We start from the raw sequence: 12,012 nt of genomic DNA on the forward strand, positions 1-12,012 counted from the left end.
CAGAAATAATGGGACATATACATTCACTTCCACACATACAGTCATAACGAAAGTATTCTAAAGAAAAGAGTACAGGGGATAGACTTAGTGAACAAGGGAAACCAAACGTGATATTGATCAGTTAAAAGCAGAGCTAACTAATGCTCAGTCTGGAAAACTGAGCCTAAGCAGATTGCCAACTGGGGAATACAGCAAAGAGAGCACAACAATTTAACTTACATAGTGAAGAAAGAAAGAGTGAAGGAAAAAAGGGAAAAGAAAAGAAAAACAAAGAGGAGAAGGGCGAGAAAAGAGAATTTTTCTTAAAATTCTTGAAGCATGTTTTCAAAGGGATTGTCACCCCAATATTTTTATGGTAGTTTCTTTTTTGCTTGTAAAAGTAATAATTGCCATGATTAATGATAGGATCATTGAGAAGATTAAATGAGATAACAAGTGATGATTCTGAGAATGTTCCATAAACTATAAAACATTGTAAAAACATTTTTTTCTGTTTTTAATTGTATTCTGTTCCAAATCCTGTATAATATAAGCTAGAAGAAGCTACAAGTCATTTATTCCAGTCTTTCAGTTTTCTTCTGTTCACATTGTGTAGTGAATAAAACAGACTTTAAGAGTGATAACACTTTGATTTTACTCTTTTTCTACTACTTATTACCTATGTGATGTTGGCCAAACACTTAATTTCTTTAGGCCTCATTTTTCTCAGTTATAAATGTAGACTATTATTCTTCTTGTAGTAATATCCTACCTCAGAGTTGTCACATTTTAATGGAATTCTATATGTAAAAATGGTATATAAACCAAAACACAAATATCGGTGTTTCTTCATAGTAAATAATTGGCTATTTAAGAATAGTGCGAGAGGCAGCCCTTAGACAATTTGCAGACTTTAGGCCTGATGACCATTTTTACTAGTGATTCAATGCAGAAGTACTTACTAAACTCTAATGAAGTATCTAGGATTTGATAAAATTTCTAGCAAATAACCAATGTAAATACAAAGTAAATGGGAAAGACTTTACTAAGTATTTAAGAGAGTGCTTTAATTATGTTCATTTACTTATAAATAGAGTTAATGGACAGGACCACTTAAAGTTGGAGATATAATAGATGTAATTAAGTGGTTAGCACTGCTTTAGCAAATGCCTCTATTTTGGAAACTTTCTAGCCTCCCCTCTTTTCTACTCATCCTCCCCACTCCTTATTCGATATTAGTGAGACTTTACTTTTTAAGTTATAGAAGAAATATAGTTACAAAAATTTGTATGTTACAATAGCTTTTATATTGATTGATGATCTAGTATCTTGCTTATTTGTAAAACTGAAATAGTATTCTGTTAACTGTATTTGATTGCTTAATGGAGGGAGTTTTCTATTTTTAAGAGTACTTCTCTGCCAGCTCAATAGTAAAATCAGTGTACTTCAAGTTTATTATATATTGTATCTATTTACTATCTCTGTTGAAAAATCTTTTACAGAGCTGATATGAAATTTGTAGTAGAAACTCTCCTTCCTTAAAGGACTATTATAAATGTTTTCATTGTATATTTTAATTTTGTCTACTTTAGAAATTTGCTTAGTGTTGTGAAATGGAATTGCTATCTGACCCAGAAAGAAAGAAGATAAATTAAATCATAAGCAGCTAATTTATAAGCATCCATGTATTATATAATGATCATAGTAGCAATATATTCTGTGGGAGTAGTTTTTGATCCTATAGTGTAAAAACTCTTCCAGAATCTTCTAAACTGACTTTTAGCTTCCATTTATATTTGTCTTGTGACTGATGGAAGCAAATTATTTATGTGATCTCAAACTTCCCAAAATGTCATACTTATTTAAAACACAAAGTAGATTAGGAGGTTTGTTTTTTTTTTTTTTCCCCTGCAGCTGATTTTGATCTGAATCAAATGAACTTTTCTTTTATGTCAGCCATTGAGTAGTCCCTCACACTGGAATCATTGATTGTAGTTTGGAATTAATATATACACATATATCTTTTATCTGTCTGGGACATTGCTTGCTTTTTAACATTCCGTGTCCTAATTAATGAGCTCTTACATGTTTTGTAACTGAGAAATTGCCTAATACTTTTTTGAAACCATGTTAAGAAAGTATATGTAATCATGGGTATAACTTGAAACATTTTTATTAAAAATGGGTTTTATGTGTATTTGTGAGTGTTTAGGTTTTAGGCATTTGCTACAAGTTTTTCAAGTAGTAATGCTTATAATTTTCTTCTTTGTATAGGATTAATTAAAATAGACCTTGTATTTTCTGGTTATAAATTCATTTTCTGACTTTTAAAAATTAAGCTTCCTGATACTTTGTGTATTTTTTAAAGTCTTGAAATTCTGGCTGCTTTTTAGACATTTTGAAATAATGATTCAATCTAGTGTTCAATGTGTAGCTGCCCCCACCTTTTTTTTTTAATGTGGGTTAATTGAGCACAAAGTTAGTGGGTAGAGTCTTACCATGTATAATAATATCCTGTGGTAGTTTTTCTTTGTTTTAGAAGAAATTTCATTCCTATTTAATTAAATTTCATTCTTATTTAACTAAACTTCTGTAAGTAGGTAGGTAGCTGGATGGCTTGCTTACCCATGCTCTCTCTCTTCTGTCTTCCTTGTCTTTTTCCGTGAGATTGCCTTCTTTAGTTAGTTTAGCTCTAAGTTATTTTAAGGGTAGATATTTTTTCCTTTATTAAAACAAATTCACAGCCTTTTAAATATTTAAATTATGCTTTCCCTTTTAAATTTTAATTTCAATCACATTTTTCCTCATCGTGTTTCTTTTGTTTTCTAATATTTTTAAGCAGTTGTTAAAGTCTTGATTAAATATAGATCTCCATTGGCTTTAGACAATCTAAATTTCTGAATCTTATTGGTAAGCAAGAAGGTAAACCATGCCTTGTTTTGCTCCTTTGTTCTTGTTTAGTTGCTAAATTCTGACTTTTTTGCAACTACATGGGCTGTATCCCATTAGGCTCCTCTGTCCATGGGATTTCCCAAACAAGAGTACTGGAGGGGGTTGCCATTTCCTTCTCCAGGGAATCTTCCCAGTCCAGGGATCAAACCCATGTCTCCTGCCTTTCCAGATGGGTTCTTTACCACTGAGCCACCAGGGAAGCCCCTGTTTTGCTCCTAGTTTTTCTTTTGACATGTCTTTGGTGGGAAGACTTAAGAGGTGGGCAGCCCAAAGAAGGTAAGAGGTATATAATTGAATAAGGAGGATAGAGAACTAATTTTTTTTATCCATTCTAATTATCCTAGGAATTTCCTATTTTGTGTTCAGAGCTTTGAGAAACTGAGAAATGTTCTTGGACAGTTAGAGGTGTTGAAGTTGGAAGGCAACACTAGCTACCTCTGTCAATAGTAATAGAAATTTCCTTTGAAGATGCATCTAGAGATCCAAACTATAAATAATATCTAATATGCTACAAGCCATATAATAACTTTAAACTGTTTATGAATATTGCTTTGCTGTATATTCCTTTGTGTTTTTACAAAGTGATATCTTAATTGATAACTTGATCAGATATATACTAAAATTCTGAGGGAAAAGATGTTAATTTTAATAATTACTCTAACATTAATTTTTAAAAATAATTTCTAGTTGCTTTTTAATTAAATGACATTACTTATGGAATTTAATGTGTCTTTTGTTCAATTAATTGTATATTGATTTAAGAATCTAGACTACAGCATTTTTGATACAGACCAGCTGTGAATAAGTGGACTTTATAGGTTTAATAAACAACTTTTTATCTTTCATATTAAAGAATAATTTTATTTGTAATATTAATCCAGTGAGACAGAAGTAACAAAATACCTCTGACATTTCCTGGTGTGAAATGTCATTCATTTCAAATGACAATTTCAGATGTCATTCTGTGGTGTTTACCTCATGTTTACATTTATATTAGACAATTTAATATGATACTATGAGAATAAAATACATAAAATGCTTTTTTTGGTACATAAATGCCTTTTTGGGGGAAAGGGGAATAACTTAGGTACATAACTGTTTTCACTGAAATAACCTGGCTTAGAAAACCATGAAAACAGGTTTTTGGGAGTAGTGTACCACAGTTTTCTTTCTTGTTCTTTCTTGGCTTCTGTGGCTTTCATTCTCGGTGTTTGAACCTTAGATAGCTAAAGCACTGTTGGAAGAGTTTTTGACTGTATACTAAGTTGGATCTTCCTTCTCACAGAATCTTTTAATGGGTCTCCTACAGGAAGCATAAATTTGGTAAGTACTGTTATGACTACTTTAATTCTTAAAGTGGCCTGAAAATAATATGAAAAACTGAGCCTTAACATATGTAAATAAATGATGTATTAGAACCCTCAAATCATCCTTTATAAAAAGCTGTTGCACTTTTATAGAAATATTAAATTCACATATAAGGGATCTGTGGATTAGAACTTAATGAAATGAAGTTTATTTTCTTTTTAAAAAATGGATTTAAATCACCTGCCTGATTTAGTTGCAAGTGATAATAATGATTTCATTATTTTCAACCTCAGTATTTAATATTTCACTCTGATCAGTGCTATGATGGGCAGTAAATTTATGACACATAAATGTTTACATTGGAATTAGTTTTTTCTTCTTGTAATTAGAAAAGAAATAAAAAACTGGTTGGGATGCCTGAAAACCTAAAGATATTTCTTAAGGTCCACACTAACAAGTTCAGGTTATTGGGAAAAAAAAAAAACAACACAGTTTTTAAGCTTAGAGGTTTTTACGAGAATTAAGCAACTGTATTCTGTGATTACAGGTTTAAGAATGACACATTTTTAGCATATAAACTTCATTGGCATTTCAGATATTCAAGGTGAAATGTGAAATAATAAACATTTCAGTTCTCTTATATATCCATGCTTGCCATTGAGTACCTTGTTTCATAAAATACTACTAGAGAGAAATATTAGTGTTGTGTGCAAGTTTCAGTCCAGAATTTGTTCAGGATGGAGAGAGAGTGTTTGCTTTGTTTTTCCTTCTACTACCTACATGACTTTTTCTTTTGAACTTTTTGTAATAGATAAGTAGTTGAGAGGTCCATTGTTTTATGTTCCTTAGTATGACATTTATTTCTAAAATGACCTTATTGTATAAATGTTCCATTATTGTACAACGTATAACCTTTAACAAAACACTAAAGCAAATCAGCAATAGTGTTATGTCAGATATTTTGTGATGTTTTAAGTATTTTCCTAAATTATCTGGTATCATTACCATTTGCTTAACTCTTATGACAAAAAGGAATAGCTCCTGGAGACTGAACAGTGTTAGCAATATAATGCCCATTAGGAAGAAAAAGTTTCCAAATATGATGAAACTTTTCCTTGCATTGAAATTTTTTAGTACTCATGTTTGTAGTTCTTGTACAAGTGTTTGAACACTATTAAAAAATATTTTTTTCTTCATTCCCTATCTGGAATAAATGCTTTTTCAAATAAAAGAGATTCCTTTTATCCTATAGTGATATAAAGCAAAACAGTCTGTGAATTGAAAAGGGTGACACTTGACATCAATGACTTACAGTTTTTGTTTTTCACACAAATCTGTTAAATCCAAGCTTTTAAGTAGCTGGAGTCTTTTGGATTCTTTTTTTTAAATACTAAGATAAATTTGAATAAACAGTTGAATTTTAACAATAGTTTGATTACAAAAAATTGTTCTTTATCAGGTTTTTTATATTTAATGAAGATAATATTTATTAATTGTATTAAAATTATAAACTGGATCATTATAGTTTATTCCAGCAAACTAAGCAAAGAAAATATTTACTGTGGTGGTTTACTCATTTTGTGATTGAGGTTAGCACATAGATTATATAAGCATTTAGAAGTGCCATTGTAGTTCTGTTTGCTGAATTGATTATCGTAGTAAATTTCAATTTTTGGTTTTTAACCTAGCATAATGTTACAAAAAACACTTCTTTTTTTGGCAAGAAGTTCAAGAATCTTAAACCATGGTCACTTTGCAAACTGTATTTTATTTCAGGACAACATTAATGCACTTGTTTTGAAATCAGTTTTCTTTGATTAATCAGTACTTACACTTCTAAATCACAGTGTAGTTCCATGGTTATAATGTTATCAGTTGTAACTTTATATAGTCTAGTTGATATTTACACATGCATTATAACTGTGGCTAATGGTTAAGAGACATTTCATTGAATTTTTTCATCATACTTAATGCAAATATTAATTGCATATTTTATGTGTGCTAGAAAAGGCGTTTATATACAGAGTTTTTCAACGGCTTCTGCCTTGCATAGTATAAGATGCTAACATGGTTAAAGTAATAAGAAAGCAACATATAACTTTTTATATGTTTACCTACAAAGGAAGGTTACCAGTAATAATGATGCTTTTTTGAAAAGGGTGATTGTTTTATATTCCCTGTGCTAGCTTATAGTTAGAAGAAGATTACAGTAGATAACAATTTTAAATTTTGTAGACTATTCCATTTCCTTTGGGGTTCTATCTTTCATGTAAAAATAATTCTAAAACAAAGGTTCTGCTATTTGTCAAAATGTTTTGTTGTAGGTCAGTTAAAAAGTAAGTGCATTCTAATTCTTTTCAAAGTATTTTCATTCACATTATATCCTGATAGAGTTGTAGAACAGATATTACACCATTACCATTGGGAAAACTGGAATACAAGAAAGACTTACTGATATGGCTAAAGTCTATTAAGGTGATCAGTGGCAAAGTCTGGACTAGATCTAATTTAATTGAATAGTTTTCCCACTTGACTTGTGGATCGTTTGTATGGAGTTACCAAATTTTGTTTCTTCTGATGATCAGTCTTTAGTGGATAGAATTTTGGCTTTCTTCTTAGGATGCAGTTGCTTAATTTTAAATGGCTTTATGTCATATGCATGACTGCATTAAGGTCATTTAGATGACTCATGAATAACTGGTAATACCACATTAGGAATCCAAAGTTCATTCAGATCCCATGGTTTTTCAAGTGTAAAATATGTCTGAATCGTATACTTCTGTGTGTTACAGGTCCCTAAGACCACTCCTATGTTCACTGATTTACTAAAAGGACTCAGACCCCAGCATAGCTGTACTCACAGCTAAGATTTATTATATCGGAAGGATAGAAAGCAGAATCAGCAAAGGGAAAAGGTGGATGGGGCAAAGTCCAGAGAAAACCTAGCTCAAGTTTCCACAAATCTTCTCCCGTGAAAGTCACATAGCATAGACTTAATTGCGCTGGCAGTGAATATGACAACATGTGTGAAATGCTGCTACCAGGAAAGCTCATCTGAGACATAAGTGCCCAAGGTTTTTATTGGAGGTAGTTCACACAAGGCACCATTTGTCCAGCATATACTAAACTGACTCCCAGGAGAAAAGTGGGTATTTGGTGTAAACCACATTGTCTATACAGATAGTTTAGGTAGAGTAAGCCACTTTAGCAGTTAGGAATGATGGGAACTTTTTCTAAATCTAACTTCCCAGATATTGTCGCAGGCCGTCCTTTCTAAGGAAAGCAACTTAAGGTCTGTTGTGTTAACTCTTTTCCATACAGTCTCGCCTTCATTATATCCTTATGTTCCCTCTGTGTAAGTGTGGGTGTGTGGACATGGAGCAAAAAAGTTTTGAGCCCAAGTCTATAGTTAAAAAATTTATTCTGAATCAATCAGTAATAATTTTTGTTTATGGAATTATTTTTTAAAAAATAAATCTTAACCATAGATTCACTTCATTTAGTAAATAATCATAATATTAGCTAACATTTTTTGTGTTAACAGTCTTCTAAATGTTTTACATGTCTTCATTTAGTCCTCACATACCCTTTGATGTAGGTACGATTATGATAAAGAGTCTAACTAAAATTATTTCTAAGTTAACAAAAGTGTTAATACACAGTTGGCTCTAATATATTTCAACATCAAAAAAGTGAAATGTTGATTTAAGAACATGTCTACTAGGCAAGGGAAGTGGGAGGGGGGTTCAGGATGGAAAACACATGTATACCCATGGCGGATTCATGTCAGTATATGGCAAAACCAATACAATATTGTAAAGTAAAAAATAATAATAAAAAAAATAACATGTCTACTTATTTTTATCCACATTTTTTCTTGCCATATATTGAATATAATTGAGAAGAAGCAAATTATAGTATGTAACAGGTAATGAAGGAAGAAATAATCTGATGTATTTATTAAGTCAATTATTATATTTGTTTTACAGTTTAATCTTATCTTCTCTTTCTCCTATTAGTATAAACAAAGAGAATTATTGTTTGTGAGAGGGAGGTACAGATAAGGACATAGAGCAAAAATGAGTAATGTATATGATATAGAAATCTTTAACGCTTTCTTTCCTATAGAATTTAAAATTTTTATTTTCTAATTTTTTTCCCTCATCAGTCTTTAGATGACCTTTCAAATGTATCTTCTGATGACTCAGTACAACTTCACGCCTACATTTCAGACACTGGTAAGAGACTTTGTGGTTTAATTATTACTTAAAAACTATTGAGTATCATTATTACTACCTTATCTTCCACATTTATTTTTACAAATCATTTTTCTATTCTTTAGTCATATTTTCATGTTACTTTTTTTCTGTAGCATATTCTTCATTAAATTCTATAATGTTTATTATTGTATGTGTGTTTCCTTTCTTTAAGGTTGTTACTGTTATCATTTGAAAAAGGATAAATTCTGAGCATTTTGTCATTGCTGATAAACTTTGAAACCAATCTTTTCTTTGAGTCTAGCTGATAATTGTCTGCATGATTCTTAGTAAATTGTTTTGGGGCAGATTTTAGTTTAGTATTTGTTTTCATACATGCAGGAGTCAGTAGATTTTTGGGTAAATGAAGCTTTTGTATAGGAGTTTACGAAAACAAGAAATGCTTGGGTGAGGTGAGATTCATGACTGAATTAGCATGTGTGCAAAATGGCCAGTGACTTGAGGAAACAAATAATTTCATCATTGTTATTGAGTTATTAGATAATGTCAGTGATGGTTTTCTTATCTTGCTTCTCATGATTCTTATGTGAATCTCTCTTTTCTGAGGATTCTGGTATTCTAGCTGTTTTGTCCATTCATTTAACAAGTATTTATCAGCTTCTTAAAGGATATGGAAGCATTATACTAAGCATTTTTAATAAGTTTTTCTTTCTTTCAGACAAAATTATGCATAATCACTAAAGAGGCAGTACACTAGAGTGGTTAAGAGCACAACTTTTTATCCAAATTGCTTGGGTTTAAACCCCAGCTTTGCCACTTAATAGTTGGGTGAACTTGGATGAGTCTTAACTTCTCTGTATCTTAATTCCTCATCTGTGAAATGGGATAATAGTAATACTTGCCTCATACTAATCCTCAACTAATATTAATTGTATTAGTAGTTACATGGGGGGCATTATATATTAGTGTTGTTCGATAAACATTTACTTTACTAGTTGGGCTCCAGAGTCTCTTTGAGTCTGGATGCCATGTCCTTAACCTTATGGCAGGAAGTAGAACTAGTGCAGTGCACTTATGGAATGATTCTTGGACTAGTGGACTGGCCCTTCATTGAGGAATCTTGTTTTAAAAAATAGTGGCTAGGTTAGACAATATGCTTAGTGATGAGATTTATTTCTATCCTGGTCCTAGTTCCTTATCTGGTTATAGATTAGTAACGAAGAGGTTGCACAGCACCTGCCATGAGTAGTAATGTTGTCCTAATGAAAACACAACCTATTATTTCCACTGTAATATCTCACCATCATCTGAAAATGTATGTAGCCTCATTATCTTTTAAAATCAAATTACCTTTCTATCTTAGGGCTTGTTTTATAATAGCCCCATATTTTTCCTTTTGTGTACCCATCCTAGTCTGATCTCCCTGCCTATCAAATTTGTAACAAATCTGATTATTATTTTTTAAAATGCTTTCTGACATTCCTTTCTTCTTTCCTTTTCTATTTCTTGCTAGTTTCCTTGTTTTTATTAACTCATAATTGGTTATGGTTTGCTGCCTAAGTGGCCCCTGATTTCTATTATCCTTTCCCAAACCTTTCCTGAACACAGCATGTAAAGCCATTCCCTTGTTGGCATGCTGACACTGTTGAGTGATGGTGGTTTTTTAATGTGATGAAAGTGTTGTACAGTTTGTTCTGCATGGGTCTCCGAGTGAAGGATAATTGAAAGAGGTGAACAGTGAATAATAAAGTCTCTGACAGCAAGATGACCCAGGTCTATCCCCAGTCTTCAGTTCAGTTCAGTCCAGTCGTTCAGTCGTGTCTGACTCTTTGCGACCCCATGAACCGCAGCACACCAGGCCTCCCTGTCCATCACCAACTCCCAGAGTCTACCCAAACCCATGTCCATTGAGTCGGTGATGCCATCCATCCATCTCGTCCTCTGTCGTCCCCTTCTCCTCCTGCCCTCAATCTTTCCCAGCATCAGGGTCTTTTCAAATGAGTCAGCTCTTCACATCAGGTGGCCAAAGTATTGGAGTTTCAGCCTCAGCATCAGTCCCCAGTCTTATATTTTGTCAAATCAGGAACACTGATATTAGATAGAAAGGAAATGAAGGACAATTCTGAATATAAAGTGCAAATCTTAGAAAAACTTTCATGAAAACCTGGGAGAGATTTCTGTAGAACTGCTTTTGCCAGTATAGATTTGTAGATGTTTTGTGACTAAAACAATTTACTAAGAAGCTGCTCAGACCTTTCTTTGCCTAAGTATGTATAAAATACAAAATATTTAGTCAGCTCCAAAGCTTGGCCACTTGGTTTTTTACAAGAGCAATTTATACGTCTGGTCAACAAGATAGTCTAAACTGCTATGCAAAAATTTGCTTCCTACACATAGAAAAACTGAAAACAGTAGAATAAAAATACCTAAAAGAGGAAATCTACAGGTGGAATAGACTATGAGGAAAAGCAAATATAGGGAAATGAAGAAGAAGTGAAGCCAAAGAGCTTATAGGAGTGTAAAGACTGCTCTTTTAATTTTGATAGCATTTCTGTGCCCTCAAATTTAAAAGAGGCACAAATGGGCTAAGGCAGAGGAAAGCCTGGAACCACAGGCCTTTGCATAAAGCCCAGATTCACAGAGGGTGACTTGATATGAAAGAGGAACTAGAAGAACTTAGCCTACTGTCAGAGGAAAGAACAAAGAATGTCAAGGTCATGGTTGGGAATGGTATCACTCATATGAAATTGAAAGGCTGTCATATCACATGTGGGTGATACAAGATTCAGCCATCCTCAAGTAGTTGTGTACCACAGGGAGTATGATAAAAATAATCGTAGAGATAAAACAAGCTAAGAATACCACACTGTAAAAAAGAACCACATCCAGTTATATAAATCAAAAAATAGTTATTGAAATTAAGGTGAGTGAATTAATTAAAAAGCAGACCAGGTACAGATGAGTGGAGACTTAGTAAACTGTTGGAGACCTGAAAAGGTGATCTTAAGTAGAGTACAACATGGCTTTGGGGTAGGAAGATGGAAAATGAGACAGAATTATTCAAAGTACATCTCTTTACTCAAGATCTGAACAAAATAGGAATGGGTTTTGATTTTCAAGACTGCCTGACTTGGATGGTTTGTGTCAATTCAGTAGAAAAAAATGACTTCTTAGAAAAGTCTTCAGAATAAATTATACTTGTAAATTGCTATATATTGTGAATGAGAAAGATTTGCCAAAAGATCAGATAGATCTTGTTGTTTGTTGTTTTAGTCGCTCAGTCTTGTCATTGGCTATAGCCCACCAGGCTCATCTGTCCCTGGGATTCTCCAGGCAAGAATACTGGAATAGGCTGCTGTTTCCTCCTCCAGGGGATCTTCCCAATCCAGAGATCAAACCTGTATCTCCTTCATTGGCAGGCAGATTCTTTACCCCAGAGCCACCTGGGAAGTCCAGATAGATCTTACCCTGTAGCTTTTGCTTGCAGTTCAATTTCAGAGCTATCAATATTAATTAAGTTACAGCTGAACAGTGAAGGCTAACACAGAAGGTATTG

The 12,012-nt window shown here is 32.7% G+C and overlaps 1 protein-coding gene across 3 annotated transcripts in view; it reads left to right on the forward strand.

The window, feature by feature from the left end:
• Positions 1-12,012, forward strand: part of SNX13 (sorting nexin 13) — a 146,002-nt gene that overhangs the window by 107,380 nt on the left and 26,610 nt on the right. For all 3 annotated transcript variants that reach the window (XM_070369758.1, XM_070369760.1, XM_070369761.1), the window contains 2 exons: positions 4,217-4,254; positions 8,408-8,477. In XM_070369758.1, coding sequence (XP_070225859.1) covers positions 4,217-4,254; positions 8,408-8,477 — 108 coding nt within the window. The remainder of the gene's footprint in view (positions 1-4,216; positions 4,255-8,407; positions 8,478-12,012) is intronic.

The sequence above is a fragment of the Bos mutus genome, chromosome 4 (assembly GCF_027580195.1).
Source record: "Bos mutus isolate GX-2022 chromosome 4, NWIPB_WYAK_1.1, whole genome shotgun sequence".
In the NCBI taxonomy this organism is placed as follows: domain Eukaryota; kingdom Metazoa; phylum Chordata; class Mammalia; order Artiodactyla; family Bovidae; genus Bos; species Bos mutus.